Source organism: Cajanus cajan, chromosome 1, assembly GCF_000230855.2.
Source record: "Cajanus cajan strain Asha chromosome 1, NIPB_CcT2T_4, whole genome shotgun sequence".
NCBI lineage: Eukaryota > Viridiplantae > Streptophyta > Magnoliopsida > Fabales > Fabaceae > Cajanus > Cajanus cajan.
In genome coordinates, this window is record NC_138517.1 from 80794028 (window position 1) to 80819954 (window position 25927).

Below are 25927 nucleotides of genomic sequence, written 5' to 3' on the forward strand. Positions count from 1 at the left end.
TGAAACAAAAAATTATTATAAGGGACCAAATTAGGTTTTTAGCCGAGAGTTATTTATCTTAGTCTTACTAAATGCTTTCAACAGTTTCTAATAACTCAAGTTTAGAATTTTCTTCTTCCATGTTTTTCTAAACCAGACATAACATAATCGCCTCAAACCAGAATAAATGAATGCTATATTAGAAAATCAGCTATTAAAGTAAAGTAAATTCTACATGACAAAGTCAAAAAGGACACAATATAATGAATATATTGCAAATTTGAACAAATCAATCTACAAGGAGTAAAGGACCTGTGCTTCATGCCATGATGGTCTCAGGCCTAAAAAATTGTTTACAACATTTCCTACATAACCAAAAGTGTCAACTGTCACAACTTACAGCAATTAATAATTACTGAGGCAACAAAATGTTGCTGACCTTTGTAATAAGACAACAAATCCCAAATTTGAATTGCTAGAAACTGCTGTTAGAAATCTGAGTGTGTATCTTCTGCTAGAGTCAAATGAGTCATGTACAATGGAACAACTAGGTAAGGTAACCTCTCCTATGAAATAACCTGGTTTAAAGAATAGACCCGGTAGCAAGTTAATTAAAGAGCACAATTTTCAGCATTTGATAAAATTCCCCTCCACTAGAAGGTTCTTTCCACCAGTGAAGTTAGGATTGTCATGAAAACCAACCCCAAACAGCACAATCACATGAACCTTGTGATCTGATGCATCATATATTCCAGTCAAGCCCGTAAATGGACATAATAACACTTTTGGTAACAGAATTTCAGCTAGCTCCAATATTTGTTTAAGTCAAATCCAGGATGATTCATTTGCTATTTTGGTTGAAGCTCTTTTTCAGCTAAACTAAAGGTCACCTTTAAACGTTCCTGTATATTTTCTAGGATGTTCTTTGTAATCCTTTTCTGGTTCCTTGTGCTTTTCAGCCATTCAACTCCAAATAATACTTGCACTCTACATCCCTTTGCTTTAGGGGGTGAATCCTCAATTTGGTACCTAAGGTGTATCTGCAGCATATAGGAAACACTGCTCAGTGGTGCAGAAGGTGAAAAACGACAAAAGGATGATAAGAACAGGTAAATCACGGAAATCAAAGATAGAACAAACAGGCAGAAACAAATTACACTTGGCTCACTCACATTGAAATAATCACCGAGAGGAACTCCATGAAGGTTCATAACCTCTTCCACAAGCCAACCCTTTCCATCCAAAAGGGGAGATCTTTGCTGAGTACTTGTCACTTCACCTTTATAACTTGAAATACGCTTCTCAAATTTGTAATATACTGCTCTCTCAGAGATATCAATGTTCTCTGATACCCAAGGGGTATAAGAATAATTAATACAACCGGACTTCTCCATGACCCGACGGTCCAACTCACCCCCACTAAATATCTCCATGAGGTAACTTGCCTGAAATAATTCAAGGAAAAGAACTACAATTAAATGGGAACATTCAAATTTGTAAAGAAAAATGTTGAATAAGGAACAAATATTTGCAGTATGGCAATAATGCATAGATTAGAACATGTGTGTTATGAGAGAGAGCTTACAGGAATTGGAAGAGAGCAAGAATAAATCTCAGACATGCTAACATCATCCACACCAAGGAATGAGCCACTCTCTTCACTTATAAGGCTCTTGGTATCAGATTCTTCTTCAACAAACTCGACCTTCTGTTCTGGACTCAAGGATCTGGCCTTCCAGAGAGCCATGATAGTCCTACATCACCACCCAAATATTTTCTTTATAACACGTGATATCTTCTATACTATTCTCTATCACTATACATTAAGGATTTTTTTTCTGTATGCATCATGCATCATATGGAAGATGAGCCAAAAAAAAATTCCTCCCAAAACAAGGGAAATATTTTTAGTTAAGAAAATATTCACACCAAAATCTATGCGGAGAGTAGGGAAGTTAAGAAGCAATTAGATTTTGTCAAAAATAATAATCAAATATAAATGGAAGGACACCTTTGTCACCATTAGACCAAAATCATTAAATGGTATGGCTTTTCATCCTATTTCATAACTAAGTAACTTGATCTATTATTATGACTGAGTAATACTACAAAAAATGAAAATTACATACAAACAAACTATGCAAGCTATGGGTGTGTTTGGGAACACTCAATTGGAGTTGAAAAAAGAAAAAAACTAGTCACAAAATTTTTCTTTTTTTGTATCAGAACATGCGTTTTTTCGTTGAACGGAGTTTCAAATTAGTATCCAAACATACACTATATTTTCACACATTGCTACTACAATTACATGAAATTACAATTTATAAAAATTTGATTGACAGGTAGGCTATAAACTCTTATGATGAGGTAAAAGGACTTTCATGCTGTTCTGGTATAATAACAGTCAAGATACAAATAAAAGCAGGAAATTTTAATCAGAACGCCATATGAATCAACAAAAGAGTTGCAATTGTGAATAACTAATTCTTTAACACAATACATTGTTCAAACAACCTCAAAAGATTAGATTCAACAGACAAGAAAATAGATCAACAAAAAAGGAAACATTTAAAGGAGTTGTCATAGACCCTAACAAACAGGGCAACAAAAAAAAGAGGCTAAACACAGAATAGGATAGATTTTCAATTGAGTAGCAGGTATATAGGAAATATATTTGTCAAATGTTATATAATGTCCCTTGTCTACCTGTGTGCAACATTAAACGACACAAATGACTGAAAATGGAACTTCAGTCTGCCTTGCTCATCTTGTGTTTTTGCACCATGCCTTGCATCCACACCTCTACCCTTCCGAAGAGTTATGACAATTATTGGACTCCCCATTGATGAAAATGTAGGAGGAATGACCTGAATGTCTTCAATATCTTCCCAAAGAAAAAAGAATTTTGTCTTCTTTCCAAACAAATTTGCATGAAATCCAATTATTCTTGATGATAGGAATAGGCGGCCCTGCAGAGACATATTCACCATTTGATGAGATGATACTAAATAAGCATGTACCAGAAAATACCAAAGTATAAAAATAGATCCCGAATTTCAAAATCACATAAAAGAGTAACCACACCTGCAGGGGCATTTTTCTTTTCAAATGACAGGTAAAGTCATTGATGAGAAATTCCTCAGGTGGAAGCCCAAAGAGTTTCTGAAAAGCTGAATTTGTCTGAGGAGACCGCAAATTTATCTACATTTTTTTAAACAGAGGAATAAGCCACAAAGAAGGGTGACACAACAGGAGTATAACAGAGAGAAGACAAAGTGTTTTTGCATACCTTCTTCCCGACTTCTTTCTCCATTTTACTTAAATACTCTTTTGCAACATTACCACCTCTAGTGTTGTCCAAGAAAATTCTTAGGTGCAACTTAGACTGACATGCCAAAGCCAACTTTCCTTCAAGAGGAACCCATATATCAGCAAGATCTGCTATGTTTGCTTTCAGAAAATTAATTTCAGCATGTCCTAGAGATGCAGCTTCATCAAAAGGCCCATCAAAATCATAAACTACCACATCCAGCACAGAAGGAGGGTCATCCATTGCATCAAACTCAAATATTTCTGCAAATATAGACAATGTTCTTAACCTAAAAAACAATCATATAAATACAGATCATGTACAGTGTATAGGGAAAACTAGAATTATGCATTAGATCACTGGATTCAGAGGTTTGACTGAAATAAAAAATAAACAGAAAATAATAATTAATAAATGATGACGTCATACTCACCATTCCATACAGGATTAGATTTCTGGAACTTAATTGAACTAGTTCTTGTTTTTCCATTGCAAGAAAACACTACATATGGATCAGAGAACCCACTAGAATCAACAGAAGCTAAATTGCTTCCTTCAATTAAGGCAACAGTTAGCAACCACCCATCTCCTTGTGCTTTGATTCCATGATCACTACCTAGTATTTGAGTACCAAAACTAGTCAATACAATCACAGCATGGGCATTAAATTAAGTAAATAGGAACTAAATAATCAAAAAGATAAGATAGACAAAAACTCATAGTCACTTCATTAAAAGCAGCACTAAATCAGGGAGAAAAAAGAAAGCCAGATTGATGAATATGAAGTATCTAAACACTCTGCAAGATTACCCTTTTGTCCTCTGGCCTTTATGAAGCGCGAGATTAAACCCAGCACACGTTCACCTTGAAGAACCAAGACTGCACAGACAACAAATTCACCAATTGAATCTGGCAAGTCAAGCCCACCAAACTCAAGCCCTTGAATTGTGCTGGGTGTAGCCAGCCAAATGTGAACAAGCACATACAACCCAATGAAAACTGTAGAGATTACTGTGAAGTTAGCAAAATATTGCACTGCAAGCTTCCAATCTGATTCAGGTTCTGCATGTAATGATGCCAAAGCTTGTTCCTTATTGGAACTAATGTCCTTCGGATCAACAGGTTTAACAGTCTGAGATAACAAACTAGCATACTGATCAAAGCTATCCTTCATGCCCTGCCGAGCCCCATTTTCTATCATTCCTTTCATCATGGTGTTCTGTATAAAATTCATTCGCCATGATACAACCAGATGTGAACACTGTTCTCCTGTTGGCAACTCTGGTCCAGGTGTGATCACATAGAGTATTTCTACCCTAAAGGTGCTCCCGTACATAACTTCAGGAGTGCTGACACTCGTTAGAACAGCAAAGTTCTTCCCATCAGCTTTTAAATATGTGTGTTCCTCAAAGGCTTTGACAGCCTTAATCAATTTACTAGGAGCCTTAACATAAGTAACTGATCTTTTGAAGATCTCCCCATCATTCTCAAACTTCCAAGGTCCTATTTCCAGTTCTGTATTACCCTGTACATCTGCCAACAACTTGAGAAAATCTGAATCTGATGAAAATAGTAACTCGTTCAAGTCTTCTGGTGCAATAACATATTGCTGATCAATAAGCACTCCGGCTGGTAAATTGCTAGGAATTTCACTGCCTTGATCTTCAGACTGAATTTTTCTCATAGCTTCTTCAAAAGTCTCGTTAGAGGACTGATCCTCAGCCTTCATTTCACTAACTTCTACTTTACTAGTTTCAGGTTGGTCCAAGTCAATGCTTCTACGGGTAGGAGTTGAAGACATGTCAGAACTCTTATTAAAGATTTGGGCAATTCTACCTGTGATTGTTTTTTGTGTACTCGACTTTTCATCCTTGGCAGATGTAATTTCTTCCCTGACAGGAGAAGATGAGCTTGAACGACCTGTGGAAGATCTTGAAGGTGAATCCATCATTCTGGGATGTAATAATAGATCACCACTGCCATTTGACTCAATTAATGCATTCTTTTGTGCAAAATATATGCTCAAACGAATCTCACCTGCCAAGGAAAAATGCCAGAAATTAAGTTCAAGATAACACCAAAACCATGAATCATATACTCATGTTCACAGTTGGTGCTCACATTATTTTCCAAAAGGTGTTTAGGTGAATGACTCTTTGAGATGTATGGTCCATAATAGTCTAAAATCAGACATACATGCCACAATTTACAACATGTTATCAACTTTCACAAAAACAATAAACCTATAGTACGAGTTTAATGGTTTGTTTTGATATATTTTTCTTAAAGCATTTATAAGAGAAAAAAATAGAAAGAAAAAATAAAGTTATTTATTTCTTAAGCTAAAACTAGCTTCTTCGGAAGTTAAAATTAGTTTCACTATAAGTTAAAATTAACTTATGCATAAGTTATTCTGCAGAAACTCTCTAATATTAATTACTTCAAAAACTTTTTTTAACTTATGCACAAGCTAATTTTAATTTATGGGAAAACAAAAATTCATTTTTCCTTCTTATTTTCTTCTACTATAAGAGCTCCAGAAAAAGTTTATCTAAAAAGACCCTAATAAACCCCTCATTTCATCTTAGAAAGGTGTTAGAAACATCAACTTGACTCTTGAAATATTACTACATCAATTTGGCCCTCCAATGATACCTTTTTTTAAATCAAGAAAGACTAACAATAAATGTTCACTAACAAAAAATTGATGTCAAGCAATGACCTAACATCATTTTAGGAGCAATTTGATGCCACTATAAAATAACCAAACAACAAATCTGCTAGTTGAGAGAGAGAGAACAGACATGGCCACTCAAATGTTAGGTAAGCAGCAAACTATCGGAAAAGGTAGAGGAAAGTACAGTTCAGCAGCATAACACACCAGATTCCTTGTTCTTGGACTTCTTGCTTTTAGGCAGCAGAGAATACCAAGCAGTGCCAAGGGACTTGATCTCCTCCTCAAAAACAAGTGAAACTGGCACTTTAAGCTGACCCACAAAATCATCATTGAAGAACTTATCTTCATCCATAACAGATATAACCAACTCCTCATTAAGGTCATCCACTTTAAAGCTAAACTCCTCATCCCACTTTGGATTCAAACACTTCTTGATCACTTTGGTCTTGAACCTGTGCTTCCCCAACTGCAGCCTCACGTACGGATCACTCAACCCATTAGGATCCGTCGGTGGCAAGTTCTTTGCCTCAATCACACGAACCACAAGCTTCATTATCACGCTATAGAACAAAAAGGGAACCAGAATCCCTAGGTAAAAAAGTCAACTTTTTTTACCAAGCTGAAAATTGAAAAGCACCCAAGCAAGATCTTTCAAAAGGGTAATGCCGTTTATGAACTGTAAGTGGAAAAACTAAGAATCAAATTGTTCAACGCAACTCAAAAATTAGACAAACATAAAAACAAAAACATAAATCTTCATTGTGGCAAAAGAAACGCTGAGGACACCGTTGATCTGTGTAAGAATTAATTCGAAACTAAACTCTTGCGGCGAATAAACCGGGAACAGTTGAAACAGTTGAGAAAGAACGAGGAATAATTTCTCAACGACCAAGACAAGAAGAAAAAAATATAAATAAAAGAAGAATTTTGAGACGGATAATGAGGGAGATATTATTGATGGAACCTAAAGTTTCAAAATTAATAGAATGAATGATTGAGGATGAAAAAATAGAAAAAAAGATTGATTTAATAAAAGAAAAATTTGGAGATGAAGTTGTGGAAAAGGGTGATTGTACAAAATGAAATGAAGTTAGATACAAATACTTTTCTTGTATTAAATGGACCCATTTTGTTCAACTGTTAGCCACGACGCGTATGAAGTTCTTCGGTAATATCAGTCATATCATCACACGTCTCAGTTACTTTTATACTATGCTATTATATTTATCATAAGGTGTAAAATAAATATTCAAAAATAAAAGAAAAACAAATTATAAAAAATAATTATTTTCTTTAAAAATAATTATTCCTTTTTTTTAACGGAAATACAAAGTAATTTTTTTGTGCTAATTATTAATAATTCTTATACAAGGTAAGTGTCTTTTGTTTTTGTTTTACTTTTTTTTCCCCTTTTCATCTGCTTATCTAATACACTTGTAAAAAAATTCTTAAAATCAGTTTCTAAGATTGAATATAATAAATTTTATTCTGAAAAATATTTATTATATCCTTATATAATTAATAATTCTAAAAAAATTAAAATACTTTAAATCAATTTTTTATATATCATGAATTTTTTTATTCTTTTATGAAAAACAACCTTGTTTAAGCGGATATGATATTAAATTACAAAAAATCTTGAAAGTGAGGCATTCCATGCCTCATCACAAAAAAAAAAGAAGAAATGAAATAAAATAAAAAATTAAAATTAGAAAAATGTATTGTTAACTTTAAAATAGTGAAGTAGTTATATAAATTAGTTAAGGAAAAAAATGTATTTTAATAAATTTGTTAAGGGATAAAAAATGTAGACACCAAAATAAGGTGTTTTGTTTATTAATTTTATAGATTATACTTGCATAAGAATGTAAGTAGTGTGTTTTTAATAATTTGAGCTCTTTTATTTAATGATATTTAATTAAAATTTATTTAATAATAGGAAATATATTAAAAGGAGTGTTATTATTATTTTTTTACTTACATTACATGTGTCTTAATATGTTTACCATAAAAACTAATTACTAGATTCTTAACAAATTATCAAATAATAAAAATATTTAAACTTTTAGATAGTCCTTATCATCAAATTAGTCTTTTAAAATGATAAAAAAAAATCTATAAATTAAATTTTTTAAATATAAATCAATTCTTATATATTAAATATAACTTTTTAATTTAATTTTTTTATTATAATTACTTATGAATTAAATTTTATTTTTTTAAAAATAAATTATCAATAAATAAACATATTATCATGTTGTAATATAAATTACCTATAATCAACATGAAATAATTTATATATTTAAAAATATTTATTTATATATTTTTTAAATATGATTACATTCAAATATAATATATATATATATATATATATATATAATTTATTATAAATTTTAGTTGTATATAATAAATATTTAATCATTATATTGAAAAAGTTAAAATACAGTTGATTACTAAATTCATCATATTTTTTTTTAGTGTAAGTGATTTTTTGTATAATAATTCAATTAAAAACCAACTTTGATATAACTTTTAAGATGATTTTTATTAAAATTAATAAACTAATAACATCATAATTAATCTCCTATATATCAAATACGAATGGTTATTTTATATGAAAATATTTTTTAAAAAAATTATTTAACTAAAAAAATTTTAGAAATTATTTTCAACTTCCTATCTAATTTAATTTTTATTTATTATAATTATTTATAAATTAAATTTTAATATTTAAAATAAATTATAAATAAATAAATAATATAAATTATTTATCATAAATTTAAGGTATAATTTATATATTTAAACATAATATTTATTTATATACATAATTTATTATAAATTTTGATTATAATTAATGAATATTTAGTCTCTATATTATACATATTAAAATATTAATTCATTATTGAATAATTGTATAATTTTTTTTTTGTGAATTTGTATAAAAAAAATACTTTAATCTATAATTCATTTTTTTTTTCAAAAACTAAACAAAAGATGGACATATCAATCTGTCAGAGAACATCTAGTAATTATGCTAAATTATATTAAAATTCTATGTGGAAATCTTCTAATCCAGAATAATAAATATAGATAGATACTTATGATTCTTCTTGTTTTTTCCTCTTTGGGTTTCATGCCCCCATGAATTTGTCAAATGCCACCATGGGGTCCAATTTGGAGGGCACCCACTCCCCTCTAAGGGCAAAAAGGGTTAAATTATGACTATTCTATATGAAAAAGTCAATTTAGACTCATTGAGATCGAAAAATTGGTGCACTAAAAAAATGTGTATCTTCATCAGTTCATCTAACAATTCAGATTAAATCACATCTAATTTGTATTGTATATACATAAAGTATTGGTGTTTTGCATTTGACTACATCAATTACATACATAATGTATTGGTATTATCAACCATAGTCGTTAGAGAGTTATAATCATGTGAGGCATCATTTAAAAAACATATTATATTTTCTCGTTGGTTTAAAAAATCTTTAATTCAAGTGGTATGCTTGAAATTATATGTCTTCAATAGGCTAATGCGATTGTACAAGTAACATTAGAATTGGTTTAATGGGAGATCAAATTAGGATGCACGTGATGTTAAATTTAAAATATAGTATTGTCATTAAAAATTTGATAAATAAACAAATTGTTTAATACGGTTTTATTTTTCGTGATTAATCCAAATTTAAACTCTTGCAACAAAGTTATGAGACATTTGGCTTATGAGTGATGAATGTGATGGAATTTTGTGTGTCCGAGTCCCTTTTATTCCATGAATTATGTTGCGTGGGTCACTTCCATTATCACCTCCAACAATATCATAAAGAGTGGGTCCAATCAACATTGATTGAAAACGTGTGGCTATTATGAATGTGTTTGACGCTTTTTTTTTTTTCATCCTTCTGACCACATTACATAAGAAAAGTGAAAAAACACTGTCACAATATTTTTAGTTTTTTAAATACTTTTTTTTTATCATCATTCACTTACATATTAGGTTAAGTTGTGATGGATTGACTCGGTTTAATTTATACATAAACGTTATTTTAGATTATGATAATTTAGTTTATATTTTTTTTTTTTTGCAGTTTGACATAATTTATTTTAGGTTAATACCTTAATTTGGTCCCTTATAATATTTTTTTTGTTTCAATTTAATCTTACTTTAATTTTTTGTTTCAATTTGGTCCTTAATAATTTAAATTAGTACAATGTCGGACTTCCGTCCAAATTATTTAAACGGAGTTAACTGTTGGTCACGTGGATGACACGTGGATATCACGTAGATGCATAGGGGGATGTCAAATTTCTTTAATGCATCTGGAACTAGAACGACCCGTTCTGAAATCAGAACGGGTCGTTCTGGTTGCACTCTTGGTGTGTTAATTTTGCACCTAGAACAGGTCGTTCCAGATGCAACATTAACACACCAAGAGTGCAACAAGAACGGCCCGTTCTGGTTCCATAATGTCAAACACAAACGATCGATGATTATAGTTCACGCCTGTGATTCTAAATCACGGTTGTGAATCGTGTAAGGAAAAAGATCCAAGGTACAAAGCATTTCAAATACTGGATTTGATAATATTGTCAATGGAGATTGATAACTTCAATTGCTAAACATTTGGGCTATATAGTGTATCATTAAGGACAATGCAGTGTATCACTAAAGACAATGGTAGCAGGTTTTATTTCATTATTACTCAAACTGGAGTGAATCACTTACTACCAAATTGACAATATACAATAAAGGATGAGACGACATGGTATTTTCCCTTGAAGTCATTGACCGATGTACCCCAACAACAATAACTTGTTCTTGAGGAGGTACAACCTGAACTGGAGGAAGAGGACACACAGGACCAACATTTCACCACACAACACATGTATAGGTAGATAATGTTAATATCCTATCAGTCATTCAGTGTTATATGGTGGATAAGATGTATTATTGGCACCTTCAGTGTTATCTAGATGATTTTCCTTCTCAGTAATTTCTTTGAACTTTCTTAGTATATCTTATGTTATGAATTTTTGTTTTCAATCTCTGAACCATATTTCTGTCTTTGAATTTATGTTATGTTATGAATTTTTATTTTCAATTTTTGAACCACATTGCGGCATTTTGTTGAGCGTGACTTGGTCTTCATCTTCTTCAACAAACAAAACAAAAATGATGGGTTATGAGATAAAGTTATCAAGGGTACAACCACAGTAGCGAAACCCTCATAATAACTAACCATAACTCTAAGTTTGTAACCACAACTTTGTAAACCCTAAAAGATTTTTACTATTATGATATTTATTTTATTCTATCATTTAATAATACATTACAAATTTATATATAGACGATAATTTAAATTATTTCACATATTAATTTAATGGGTCTACCCATAAGTTTGGGAGCTAGCTCAACTTAGACCCATTTGGCCTATCAAACTTAGTGGATTGGGCTAAAATGGTTTGATTCTAGTTAAGTTATCTTTTTTAAGCTCCAATTTGATCTTTTGTGGACTGACTGAGTTAGCCCATCAAGTTAGACCCAAATAAACAATTATAATTATAGTATTTTCCTTAATATAAATTTTTAATTAGTAAAATAAAATTTATTCACAATAATAAAAATAAATGTTAAAAATAAAGTTAATCGAAAGAAAAAATTAATACCCCATATGAAAAATGAAATAAGTATATAATAAGTTTTTAACATGAGTAGAATAAGATTGAATTTCCTTAAATAAGGTATCAAATTTGAGTTTTATAAATTAAAAATATGATTAAAAAATAAAATGTATTAAAAATGAAAAATGAAATTTTTTAATAAAATTGACAAATATTTCACACTAAAAATATAATTAAAAAATAATAATACAAGTTGAGCCACGGACCACGGTCAAGCAAGAAATTTGCACAACTATAGTGTTCTTCATGACTTCTTCCAGTTACATGTTTTGTTCAATTTATTTATAAAAAATAGGACTTTGAAAGACTTTTATTTAAGTAATGTAATGATTCATCATGGCCTTTACACCCTATGAATCATGTAACTATACTAGTCGATTAGGATAACCATTGACTGAATAATAATGCATATATAGATATACGAGTAAAAATAAAACTCTTGTTTATATATACAAACCACACCATAAAATATGTATATAAATATATACAGTCATCCAAAAATAATAGTAATGTCCTGGTGTCAGTTAAGCACTACAACTAATACATCTTATGTCAATCCGACATCAGAACCAAAATCCCACACCTTTGTAGCAATCATCATAGCTCCAAGCTAGTTCTTACATGCTCTCTTACAAAGTATGATTATCGCAGTCCATCCACATGGAAACAGAAGGGTAAGCTAGAGTTCAAAAATCTAAGCAAAATGGTCCACATCTATGATATACAAGCATCATATCACTTAACATATTCATAGAGTCAAACAATGCAACTAATGATAGATATCAATCGTCTAATGCATCGTCACGCATTAACCTAGGAGATCTCTCCAACAATAGAACAATATAAGTGACACCTCATCCTATCAAAACCACCCTAACCGTTTTCACGCCTAATACATCCACTCAGTCACAGCAAATCGGGATATCAAATCCCCACTCAGGTTTATTCGGATGATGTCACTTACACACTAGGAAGTTCGGTTCCACCGTCTGGAATAATACAGTTGGGTACGAGCTTACCACGACATTGGCATGCATTACCAATTCACTTATAGAATTCGCCCACCGCCTATCTGCTAGGAACCACGCAACCTTCCCCAGTACTTAGTTAAGGGAATAACCCCTGACCTTATACCCCACTCCAGCACTAGCTAAGGACTTAGAGAGCACTCACCCAAACTAGTGGCCTATCCGAGCACCACTCTCATCCATACTAGTGGCTTATCCAAGAATCACTCTCAAGAGACTCTATGTAAGCTCTTCCAGTTCAAAAACATTTTTCCCTCTCCTCAAGTCCTAGGCTAGACTCATGCCAAAAGACATCACATACAAATAATATGCATCATACAACATACATGACCAATCCACCATCATGATCAATATCATCCTCATATAACATACATATATGATCCAACATCAACATCAGTACCAGCCAAGACATTTCAACTCAGCCACATCAACGTAACTGTGACTCACGCCCGATGTAGCCCAGCTTGCGCTTAGCCCAATAGAGTCAGAGACTCCTAGGTGTCTTCACACCCGGCGCACCCAGCCATGCGCCAACGCCATATTAGAAGGTCCCTACACGAGCCACTATCTAGTATCGCGCTTGGTGTGGCCTTCCTAACGCCTAGTGAAATTCATCTAAAGGCTCAAATTTCAAACCACACCTGGCGAGACTAACCTCACGCCCAACACGATTTTGGAATGGCTACCTCTGATGAATCCGCTCGGTGCCATAAAGACACGTCTGACACGAATTCAAACAACAATATCCCAACTTGGAATCGACATCACCAAGTTAAAGAGTTTCAAAGGCACCCACACCTAGTGTCATTCATCTCACACCTAGTGTGACCAAGTCAAAGAGCTTTCCTCAAACTCATGCCAACATTACCAATCCTGCACTGATGTTAGTGAGATAAAGAGCCTCTGACCCATGCCACGCTTAGCATCTTGAACCTACACCCAACATGATGATGAATTTTGCACCTGGCAAATTCATAAATTGCGTCAATTTCGCCAAAAACTTAGGAAATCCCTACATGCAAAGCACCAAATAACATGAAACTCTCTTTAATTTCTCTATATGTTTCTTTTAGAAGTAAACTTATAAAGCTCAAGTGTTAAAAGAAACATTATATACCTCCCCTTAGATGTCCAACTTGACCGCTTCTGTAAGACACTCCTAAATAACTAAAAACTCATAAAAAAAAATTAATTCTAGAGTTTCTCAACAATATCACACAATACATAATTAATAAAATCAACACTAATTAGTAAAAATGTACAGTGTTACGTAAAATTATATTTTAAATTTATGATAAATAATTTATATTGTAGCACAAAATTATTTTTAATTATCAATAATTTGTTTTTAAATATTAAAATTTAATTTATAAATAAATATGTTAAATAAAAATTGAATTAGATAAAAAGTTAAAAGAATTCTTAAAAATATTATCTTCTCTTTGAAGAAAAATACTTAAAAACACTATGGTTAGAGAGAAATGAAAATTATTTTAAAATTATTAAAATTTAATTCTAAAATAAATATGATAAAAAAAATAAAAATTAAATTAAATAAAAAAGTTTAAAAAATGTCTAAAAACTCTTTCTTTTAATTTTCTTTTAAAATGCTCACATGAGATAATCTTTTGCATTTAATTTATAGTGTGGGCGAGAGCTAAAATCAAAAGGCATATCTTAAAGAATTTTTTAAACCACACACATAACATATGTAGTGTAAGTTTAAATGAACGTTTGACAAACTTAATTTTAAACTAATATTTTAGCTTGTGAACTTTACAAGTTAAATGTTTATTATATATGTAATGACTTGTCATGATCTTTATATTAGACGATATATCTACTAGCAATGGAACATCCTATTAACTTAGGGTTATATACCTACAAATATGAGAATATGTATTATATCGCATACATATTAAGATAAAAACAACTATATAAATATTTGTAATATAAGTGCAGTAATTCTATAAATGTAAATTATATAACCTAAGTTGTCAATCAAACAACTCATACTATCTATACAAGAACCACCCCAAAAGGTGGTCATCAAAAAAGAACATCCAGCTCCAATACTACTAAATGGCTTCCACTGCATAACTCCATACTTATTCCTGCCTTGCTCTTATATCACATATGGTCATCGTAGTTCAATTCACATGGAAACACGCAAGAGTAAGCTAGTGTTTTAAAGAAATAACATATATACAACATGCAACATAAAAACATTAACAACCTTAAATACATCAACACATCTTCATCTCATCTCTAACACTATCAACACACATCATCACAATTCAATCAACATATATCAACATGAACTACTCAGTCTACTACAACACAACATAAACTCAAACATCATAATATTAACATATCAAATTATTCATCACAAAAATACAATATTTTCAACACAATAATTATATGTGTCGTCATATATTTCAATTAAGAAATCTCCTACAACATAGGATAAGCAGTTTAAGTGGCTTAACCTTACTAAACCAACAATACGTGGTGACCTTTTTGGGTTTGCTATATCAACAACAAATTGGTATAACAATCCACTACTCAACAACTTGGTTTCTCAAATATCACCACTTAAACAAGGAAGTCTAGTACAATTTTTAGGATAAAACAATTGGGTATGGACCTACCACAACATTAGTTAGCTTAATTAAGCCTTCTATGGGATTAGCCCACCGACTACCCTCAAAATACTATGCCCTTCCAATACTCGGTTAGGAACTAAGCTTCCAATTTCGTACTTTACTCGGTTGGTCACTTGTAATCAATATAGCTCAATATGACCCCTATACTATGGTCACTTTATACATGTATACCTCAACCTTGCTCACACAAGGCACCAACTAAGTTCTAGAGGAGATTCAACACAAATATCCACTTCAAAGGTCAACATCCCAAAAAGGATTTTCAATAAATTTGGACTCTCAGAGCACTAAAACATAATATCTACACAATGGGATATGCAACTTTTTAAAACCTCTTTTCTAGTCGCAGGTTGGTGATCACAATTCAATAACACCATGTCTAAATGCCTAGAACATTCTCAATATTCATCTCATGTTCAACAATTCATCAAACAAATCAACATTTTTTCATTTTACAAACAACGTCAGACATAACACACTTTGTGCCTGATGCCATTGAGGCGGGGAAATCTGACTCGACCATGCTCGACACTACACAACATGCACTAAGGATGGATAAGGTAGAGGCCCATGAAACCTTGCGCCTAGCATGGTCAAGTACCATGCTTGACGCCACTTCAAGTAGAAAGTCTTTGTCTAACTCATGTTTAGTGTCACCATATTGGTGCCCAACGTCATCTAGACAGAGAGCTCTGACTTGACTACATTGGGCACCACTCAACCTTGAGTCTGACATCATTAAGTAAAAGATCTCCTAATGCTCTCACGTCTGGCATCATCCAAATCATGTTTGGCGTTCTTTTAACTCAAGATGAATCTCTCTTCTCACGCTCGTCACCACTGATCAATAAGCTTAAAACCCAAAGGCCCACAAAGCCCAAAACTAGGCCCAATAAGCTTAAAACCCAAAAAGTCTTATACTAAGGCCCATAATACAAGACCAAACATTATAAACTCCTATACTACCAAATATATGAGAAAGGTGGTCATCCATGTAAAGACCAAGTAAAGAGAACCTTAGGCCCACCAAACTCATTGGGCTCACTAAGCTCAGAAGTAAACAAAAGCCCAAAGGCCCACAAAGCCCAAAACTAGGCCCAATAAGCTTAAAACCCAAAAAGTCTTATACTAAGGCCCATAATACAAGACCAAACATTATAAACTCCTATACTACCAAATATATGAGAAAGGTGGTCATCCATGTAAAGACCAAGTAAAGAGAACCTTAGGCCCACCAAACTCATTGGGCTCACTAAGCTCAGAAGTAAACAAAAGCCCAAAGGCCCACAAAGCCCAAAACTAGGCCCAATAAGCTTAAAACCCAAAAAGTCTTATACTAAGGCCCATAATACAAGACCAAACATTATAAACTCCTATACTACCAAATATATGAGAAAGGTGATCATCCATGTAAAGCCCAAGTAAAGAGAACCTTAGGCCCACCAAACTCATTGGGCTCACTAAGCTCAAAAGTAAATAAAAGCCCAAAGGCCCATAAAGCCCAAAACTAGGCCCAATAAGCTTAAAATCCAAAAAGTCTTATACTAAGACCCATAATACAAGACCAAACAATATAAATTCCTATACTACCAAATATATGAGAAAGGTGGTCATCTATATAAAGCCCAAGTAAAGAGAACCTTAGGCCCACCAAATCCATTAGGCTCACTAAGCTCAGAAGTAATCAAAAGTCCAAAGGCCCATGAAGCCCAAAACTAGGCCCAATAAGCTTAAAACCCAAAAAGTCTTATACTAAGGCCCATAATACAAGACCAAAACAAAAGCCCAAAGGTCCATGAAGTACAAAACTAGGTTAGTGAGCCCAATGGGTTTGGTGGGCCAAAGGTTATCTTTACTTGGGCTTTACATAGATGACCACCTTTCTCATATATTTGGCAGTATAGGAGTTTATATTGTTTGGTCTTGTATTATGGGCCTTAGTATAAGACTTTTTGAGTTTTATGCTTATTGGGCCTAGTTTTGGGCTTCATGGGCCTTTGGACTTTTGATTGCTTTTGAGCTTAGTGAGCCCAATGGGTTTGGTGGGCCTAAGGTTCTCTTTACTTGGGGCTTTATATAGATGACCACCTTTCTCATATATTTGGTAGTATAGGAGTTTATATTGTTTGGTCCTGTATTATAGGCCTTAGTATAAGACTTTTTGGATTTTAAGCTTATTGGGCCTAGTTTTGGGCTTCATGGGCCTTTGGACTTTTGATTGCTTTTGAGCTTAATGAGCCCAATGGGTTTGATGGGCCAAAGGTTCTCTTTACTTGGGCTTTACATAGATGACCACGTTTCTCATATATTTGGTAGTATAGGAGTTTATATTGTTTGGTCTTGTATTATGGGCCTTAGTATAAGACTTTTTGGGTTTTAAGCTTATTGGGCCTAGTTTTGGGCTTCATGGGCCTTTGGACTTTTAATTGCTTTTGAGCCTTTGGACTTTTAATTGCTTTTGAGCTTAGTGAGCCCAATGGGTTTGATGGGCCTAAAGTTCTCTTTACTTAGATTTTACATAGATGACTACCTTTCTCATATATTTGGTAGTATAGGAGTTTATATTGCTTGGTCTTATATTATGGGCCTTAGTATATGACTTTTTGGGTTTTAAGCTTATTGGACCTAGTTTTGGGCTTCATGGGCCTTTGAGCTTTTGATTGCTTATGAGCTTAGTGAGCCCAATGAGTTTGGTGGGCCTAAGGTTCTCTTTACTTGGTCTTTAGTATAGGAGTTTATATTGTTTGGTCTTGTATTATGGACCTAAGTATAAGACTTTTTGGGTTTTAAGCTTGTTGGGCCTAGCTTTGGGCTTCATGGGCCTTTAGACTTTTGATTGCTTTTGAGCTTAGTGAGCCTAATGGGTTTGATGGGCATAAGGTTCTCTTTACTTGGACTTTACATAAATGACCACCTTTCTCATATATTTGGTAGTATAGGAGTTTATATTGTTTGGTCTTGTATTATGGGCCTTAGTATAAGACTTTTTGGGTTTTAAGTTTATTAGGCCTAGTTTTGGCTTTTATTCATAAGATGTTTGATGTCATTGAGGAAGGGGCTTCATATCTCGCTCAATTGAAAAACTATACTTAAATTTTAAATGTGATTTAGTAGAATGAAAAAAAAAAAAAAAACAAATATGTAGCCAGAACGGGCCGTTCCGAATTCAGAACGGCCCGTTCTGGTTTAAGTAATCATATGTTATTTTTAAAACTGGAACGGGCCGTTCAGATTTCAAAACGGCCCGTTCTGGTGTAGTTTATCACGTGTTTTTTTTCCTTGTAGAACGGCCCGTTCTGGTGCATTATTCCTGTGTTATTTTTTCATCTAGAACGGGCCGTTCTGGTTTCAGAACGGCCCGTTCTGAAAGTGACAGCTGCTTCGTAGTACGTGTTTTTTTTATAGGTAATTTAAAATAAAAAAAAAAATCCAGTAAAATATTCAGAAATTTTATCCAGTGTGTGAAGGTGTACAATATATCTTCTCACTAAATCACAATCTCAACCATTCATTGTTTTTAATATTATATCTATGGTGATTTTAAATGCACCATCCATGGACCACTTATCCAACTTCTCCATCATAGACATCACCCTGAATTATATATATTACACTCAGAAGTTTGATCTCAATATATTTGTGTATACGAAAAAAAATCAATTAAGATAGATTAATTCCGTAGTTGGATCTTCATATCTTTGGAAATTAGTCTTTAATGTTTTTTTTTTATATAAAATAATACATCGAGCGAAAAAAAAAATATTAAATATTTTACGTGCTAAAGTTGTGGTAATCCAGAAAATTGCGATCTTGAATGGAAGATTCCACCACCCTTTTGTCAAATGCAACCATGGGGTCCAATTTGGAGGGCACCCACTGCCCTATATTTAAGGGCAAAAGGTTAAATTAAATTGTGTCTATATAATCTAAAAAGTCCATCTAGACTCACTGATTAAGGTTGAAAATTAACGTTGTTGCACTAAAAGAAAAATGTGTCTGCATCTCACAACTCATATTAAAATACATCGAATTTGTACATAAATAAAGTATTGGTATTTTGCCTTTAACTCATCAATTGCGTATTCTCTTATTTTACTGAATCCAAATCGAATCATAGTTAGAGTTATAATCGTGTGAGCTGTCATTTAAAAATTTAGTATTTTCTCGATGGTTTGAAAATATTAATTCAAGTGGTATGCTTGAAATTATGCCATCAATTATCTCGTTCAAATTTTATTTTTCGTGATTAACTCAAGCAATAGCATAAACCCCTCCAACAAATTTTGTTTCGGGGTCTTTATTTCATGAAGTACGTTGAATGAATCACTTGTATTATTACCCTAACAAAATTATGGATAGAAAGCCCTGTTAACGTTAATCGAAAACCAGTGGTTGTTTTCGATCACACTACATTGGAAACAAAATACCATCAACATACTTGTAAAATTATTGTTAGATAACATGTTATGGCATGTCCCTTAATATAGATTTGAGTTGAAATAATACCAAGTAAGTGGAATAGGTTTGTTTCGACTTAATTAATGATTTTTTAAAATATACAACCTTCTTAATAATTTAAAGAGAGTTTTTGATTTATTTATGTTATGTTTGGTTTAATTTAGAGAAGAAACTGAAGGGGGGGGAATTAGTAGAAAATGAAATGATGTCGTAAGTTGTTTGATTGTGCAAAGGACAGAAAATAAAGAAAATATGTATGCAAAAGGTACAAACTAAAAAAAATGCGACAACAAAGTTTTTTTCTTTTTTCTTTTGAAAAAAACAATAACTCGTACAAAATTGACATGTGAGATATAACTTAAGAGTTTATTCAAAAACATTTCATAAGCATTTATAAATGATGGAATCACCCATTTCAATATATATATATATATATATGTATAACTAACTGATTTGAAAATATTGTAAAGAATGAAATTTCAGAACTTTTTTTCATATACATCAAAGTGATAGAAAAGATTGTTTACATATCCATCAAATTTATCAGCTTTTCAAAAATGATGAAAACAAATTTTATCTCTTTGTGAGTATTATTGTTGCCCGCATATTATCTTCTCTATAACTTTTCTGTAATTCTTTAATGATAGATTCTAAAAATAATGATAGTATAGTTTATAACTTTCTAACAAATGACAACAATGAGAACTTGTGTTTATACTATTTTTTGCACCGGAAAAAAAATATAATTGATATAATAAGGAAAAAAAAATTTAATGGCTATGTATGTGATATAAAACTCTAATAATAATGATCCAAAAGTTTTAGAAGAAAAGAAATTATTAATAGGCAAACAACTGAAACAAGTATCCCAATACAGTTTACAAGGTAAATTGGTAAAATACAACAAGATCTAATCACTGAAAAGACAAGAAAATCAATTTTCAAAAAAAAATTCCAGGCCAAGGAACATGATACAGCTCTAGAAAGAAATCAGGACTCTAGTTTCTATTGCATGTTCAGCAATTTTGGTCCTAGACTTACACTGACTCTACTTCTGCCTCTTGTAAATTTTAGCCAAAAAGGACTTCAATACAGCTTGAACTGCTTTGCTAGAATGAGCTTCAATGGAGGTTACAAGCTTCTCATAGCTCCCTTTCTCATACTCCTCAAATACACCCTATTCATTCGGATTGAGAGTAAGTAATCCAAAGAAAATCAACATCTACCATGATGTGCAGACATGTTTCGAACTTTAATTTGCATGACTTTCTTGCAAAATGTGTGGAAATGTTACTTTTCTTTTAGCATCTTAATTTTGTTTCCTTGCTGTTTGGTTAATAGGTCATCTTAATATGCTGATGTTGCAAAGATGCAACATAAGGGTGGCGTTTCCTAATACATTATTGATGAGCTAGATATGAATGAAGTTCAAACCTGAAGATTAAGCTCGTTATACAGGGCCTTTACTTTAGCAACATTTTCTGGATCTGGCTTTCCATAGTGCTCCTGCAAACCACAAAAAATAGTGATTTATTGCAGTCTAATCATGGCAGAAAATAAGGAAGGAAGCAGGAAATATTAAAATGCTCACTTACATTTAAAACTTTCTTTTGTTGCTCATTGCTAAGTTCCAAAGCTTTCACGACTAACCAAGAGCACTTAAAATCTTCAATATCTGTACCTATCTGGTCCCATAGATAACTAGAATGAGATTAAATAGAAGTTGATGTTTCCAGTATCAATTATCAAGGATGCACACCTTTCCAATTGTTTGAGGATCCCCAAAGCAATCCAAATAATCATCCTAAAATGAGGGGAAAACAAAAAGACAAGATGTAGGTTACAATACAGTTTTTAAAAAATATTTCAAGTTGATAGCGACAATATGTAGTATTACAGCCTTCTAGAGTCCAAATGACTTAAAGACAAACAACAGGTCAAACCTATGCTAACAAATTATTACCTGTACTTGAAAGTACGTTCCCATCTCAACAAGAATGTTCTTTACATCAACATGGTTATCCAGATTCTCACCCGCCATGAGCAATGCACACGCAACCTGTGTAAGGAGGAGATATATACATAGATAAATAACAGATATTCTAGAGTGATAGCCTATAGGACTATTAGGAAATGAATCAAATAGATAATAAAAAAGAAATAACTTCCTTTAGGTGAAGACTCATTAGAAACATGTTGTACTTTCAATTTTCAATTGAGAGGGGGCACGGGTTAAAGGAAAAGATGTGATTTCAAACTGAATAACACAACTTGCATTTTATTATCTTTTTCCTTGTTTGATCAGAAAATATTAGATTCTAGCATTCTGAAATACTTTGTCACTTGTCATTAGCATCTCAAGGAAAAAGGGCAAGGAAAAAACCAAAAATAGGGAGGTTAAACAAAAAAGGTAGGATAATAATACTTACTGGAAGGTAAAATGAATAATAGGCAGTCTTGTACTGAACAATTCGCCGATGCCTGCAGAAGATGTTTTTATGGTGCTAGTCATTAGTATTGATTTCCTAGATAGAATAATGGGCAAGAAATTGAAACATGGCAAATTGCTAGCCAGCTAGAGGAGAAGGAACTGGTAATAAGCAAATTTCACATCTTGTTCTTCAGCATGCTCAGAACATGGCTCCACACAAGAAATTTGCTGTAAGATAGCAATCAAAGTAGCAAATTTACTAGACATCTTTCATTTTAAACCATAAAGATAGCCACACCTATATCTTATAGGCAAACAGTTATCGCTCTTCTGATGTCAGCTTCCAGACAAATTTTACAAAATACTGTTGATTGCACAGAAAGGATGTGATTATTGCTCTCAGGCAGAAATTTTTTTTCTTTTTGCATAGCTATTTTTGTGACATCCACATATGACCCTAGCATTTCATGTTTGTCAAAAAAGAAATTCATCAATAATAAATTCTCTGTACTCACAGTGTTAATGTGTACTTGGACAGATCTTTTTCTCCTTCCAGTGTGGTGATCAGATCTATCATCTGTCCTGAAGCAGTCTGAAACTCAACCTAAAAGAAAAGCGAGACAGTCAAATTTAAGCATATCAACAAGATGAAATCCACATAATTTAAGCATCGACATATGTACAACCTCATTAAACAAATCAAGAAGATCAACATAATACGGCTTTCCCCTGAAGTGTTTCCTAATGATACGTGGAATATGGTTTCTTAGTAGAACTCCATCATTAGCTGCAATCATTCCAACCTACACCATGCAGTAACAAGAACCAATTACTTCATCACAACAGCAGCAAAAAAGATAACAAGACAGATCACATTGATTGCCTCGACAAACCTTGGGTACTCTAAACCAGCACGGCTGACCACGACGTGTGTGAGAGTTATCCATAATGTCATCAAGAACAAGAAAATATGCCTGAAGCTGCAAAACCCATCAACACACCATCATAAGAACAAGTTTAACCACTTAAAAAAAAAAAAAAAGTAAAAAAATTCCAACCAATTAACATACCCATTCAATACACCAACCAAGAACACTAGCAAGGAAAATCTCGTCATCATTTAATGTCTGCCCCTCTTTCAACAATCTATAGCTGTCAATAACCGAAAGTCCCCTGTTCAACTTCCCTGCAGTTAAAACAACCCATCTTTTCGTCAATGTCAACACCCTTTATATTTTCGCCAATACCCTTTATCTCTTTTCACAAAAAAACTTCTCCTTTCTTTCAAAGCAATAAATAGCAACAACAACAACAAATCACTCAGTAAGAACTTGAAAGAAATCATCAAGAAGCACCTCCCGGCACATTGTAGTCCAGCATCTGCGACAAATTAGAATAACACAAAGTAAGTAACAGAACAAAATAAATACGCGTACTTCATTCAAAAGACAACCAAATGTTCAGGAGATCACGTGTACAGTAACACGCACGCGAGTAACGGCATAAGTACACAAGAAACAAAATTTCTTTAATCATTGCAGTATCTTAAATTTCACTGAATCTGAGTTTTCTTGAGTAAACTTTCCGGCATCACATTAAATTAATCTATTGTTACACACTGTAATGAAACCAAATCTACGATGAAAAAAAAAAAAAAAAAAAAGATGGATGAGATGAGATGATGTACCCGGTCGACCCATTGGCGAGCATCATCGGAGAACTCGAAAGCGGGGTCGTGGAGGAGTTCGGATTTGAGGACGGAATAAACGTTTAAGAAAGTGGACTTGAGATCCGCCATGGGTTGGAAGAAGATTTAGTTGAAGCTGTATTTGTGATTGTGAAAGTGATAACTGATTTAAATAGAGGGAGGGTGCACGGAGAGGGAGCACCCGAAGAGGAATTTAAGGAACTACAACTGTGGACTGTGGAGCTTTTCGCCTCGTCACTATTGTGTTAAGTGTGTGTGTTCCAAAATGTCTATTTCTTATTCCTGAAATTTAGAACAAGGTTTTAACTTACTACTTATTCTATTACTTTCAAATTTTTAAAATGTGCGGTTAAAATGATAAATACTAATATATATATTTAAAAACTAAATTAGCATTCTACAAAATTATTTAATATTTTTAAATTTTAATAAAAACTAAAAGTAATAATGATTATTGTAATGAGAGGTTAATATAGTTCAAGTTTTATACAAACACAACTTCATCTATTTAAAGTTTGGATTAAATTCACTTATTTAATAAAAATATTAAGTTAGACTTTTAAAATAATATTTATTTAAAAAATTAGGCTTAACTTTATAGTAAAAAAAATTCATTGAATTTAATAGATTGTCTTATTTAACTATATAATATAATAAAAATTAATATACATATTACATTATTAATAATATAAATAAATAAATAAATTTATAATTAAAAAATTAAATTATCTATATTTTTGTATTTTCACTATACTTAAATATTTTATATTATTTGTTTATAAAAATTAAGAAATAAAAAATAAAATTATGTTCGTTTATTATTTTCTTTTTGTTTTTATGATTAATTATTTAAAATATTTTCAAATGAAATATAAGAGATATTTTAAATTTTATTTTTTTATAAAATTATTCTCTTTCATCACAATATGTACATACATCTGGATGAATTATCTATTTTGGATTAATTTTTACCTTTTCTTTAAAATATACATTTTAATAATAATAAAGAAAATTAATTTTTATTGTGTAATTAGAAAAAAAATGATACATATTTAAAAATAAGTTTGTTAACTTAATTATAATTAAATTTATTAATTATTTTATAATTAATGTCAAAATTTAAACTCAAAATAATTTAATTAAAAAATACAAATCACTACTCCATTTATATTAGTTAATATTAATCAAAATAATAGTCAACTTTTAAAAAATTCTAACTAATTTATAACATAAATTGAATTTAAACTTTAATTTTACAAATCAGTAGACGATAATCATAGTTAAGGTTTACCCATGTCTTCAAATGAGAATTGAGGCGGAAAGAACATGCTAGACCACAAAATAATTTCGTGTATATTATAATTATAGGGCACGCTTACTCTGTTTAGAACTAAAAAAATGTGCGAAATAACGAAGAATAAAATATAAAATAAAAGAAATATAATAGAAAACATGTATTATTTAAATTAATAAATAAATAAAATAGTATATAAAAATGATTCTAAATTAATTAAAAACTAGCAAATGTTGTTTTAAGAAAATAAAATTTATCATCATTATTATCTCTTCGTTCCATACACCCCAACCAATATCAACCACCACCAACTAATGTGTTTGGTTTGCACTTCAAAAATTGCAAAAAAAATATAATAATGAAATTAGTTTAATTATTGATATTTTTTAAAGATTTTTTTTGATGAAGGTGTTTATAAGAATTTTTTTTAATTTATCATTTTTATTATTAAACTTGATTTTAATATAATAGTTAAACAAATTTTTATATCACACAATAAAGTAATTATTATAAATCTAAAATATAATATATATTTTAGAATATTTATTTATTGCAAATTTTAATTATAATAGTATAATTCAAAGAGTGGTGTTATAATATAACAAAATTTGCACCACATTATCTCTTTTCATTACTTTATTTTTGTACAAATTGTTATACAATTTTTTGTTGTATGTGTATATCATTG

At 31.7% G+C, this 25927-nt stretch overlaps 2 protein-coding genes across 4 annotated transcripts; both read right to left on the reverse strand.

The window, feature by feature from the left end:
• Positions 1-230: 230 nt before the first annotated feature.
• Positions 231-7063, reverse strand: LOC109803270 (C2 and GRAM domain-containing protein At1g03370). 3 transcript variants are annotated; one of them, XM_020364774.3, is made up of 9 exons: positions 6171-7063; positions 4100-5326; positions 3723-3905; positions 3269-3552; positions 3064-3180; positions 2686-2948; positions 1565-1733; positions 1152-1424; positions 231-1019 (listed from the first exon to the last, which is right to left on the reverse strand). In XM_020364774.3, exons 1-9 carry the CDS (start codon positions 6517-6519, stop codon positions 828-830), a joined length of 3057 nt encoding a protein of 1018 aa, XP_020220363.1. In that variant the 5' UTR covers positions 6520-7063; the 3' UTR covers positions 231-827. The 3 variants fall into 3 exon arrangements, with proteins under 3 accessions (XP_020220363.1, XP_029128298.1, XP_020220364.1); XM_029272465.2 differs by having other exon boundaries at positions 6151-6314; XM_020364775.3 differs by having other exon boundaries at positions 6094-6314.
• A 13562-nt stretch (positions 7064-20625) lies between these two features.
• Positions 20626-24188, reverse strand: FPS1 (farnesyl diphosphate synthase 1). The gene is made up of 12 exons (XM_020365108.3): positions 23925-24188; positions 23593-23617; positions 23308-23423; positions 23131-23217; positions 22924-23040; positions 22753-22841; positions 22236-22287; positions 21770-21865; positions 21566-21610; positions 21402-21491; positions 21241-21312; positions 20626-20983 (listed from the first exon to the last, which is right to left on the reverse strand). Exons 1-12 carry the CDS (start codon positions 24033-24035, stop codon positions 20855-20857), a joined length of 1029 nt encoding a protein of 342 aa, XP_020220697.1. The 5' UTR covers positions 24036-24188; the 3' UTR covers positions 20626-20854.
• Between the last annotated feature and the right edge of the window lie 1739 nt (positions 24189-25927).

Excerpts from the sequence above, each read along its gene's own strand:
- LOC109803270 (XM_020364774.3), bottom strand. The coding sequence starts at position 6,519 with ATGAAGCTTGTGGTTCGTGTGATTGAGGCAAAGAACTTGCCACCGACG. Across the intron at positions 3,181-3,268 it reads AGAAAGAAGTCGGGAAGAAG|ATAAATTTGCGGTCTCCTCA; the intron begins GTATGCAAAAAC and ends AAAAAAATGTAG. Across the intron at positions 1,425-1,564 it reads CTTGCTCTCTTCCAATTCCT|GCAAGTTACCTCATGGAGAT; the intron begins GTAAGCTCTCTC and ends GAATTATTTCAG.
- FPS1 (XM_020365108.3), bottom strand. The coding sequence starts at position 24,035 with ATGGCGGATCTCAAGTCCACTTTCTTAAACGTTTATTCCGTCCTCAAA. Across the intron at positions 22,842-22,923 it reads TTCTTGATTTGTTTAATGAG|GTTGAGTTTCAGACTGCTTC; the intron begins GTTGTACATATG and ends CTTTTCTTTTAG. Across the intron at positions 21,313-21,401 it reads AACAAAAGAAAGTTTTAAAT|GAGCACTATGGAAAGCCAGA; the intron begins GTAAGTGAGCAT and ends TGTGGTTTGCAG.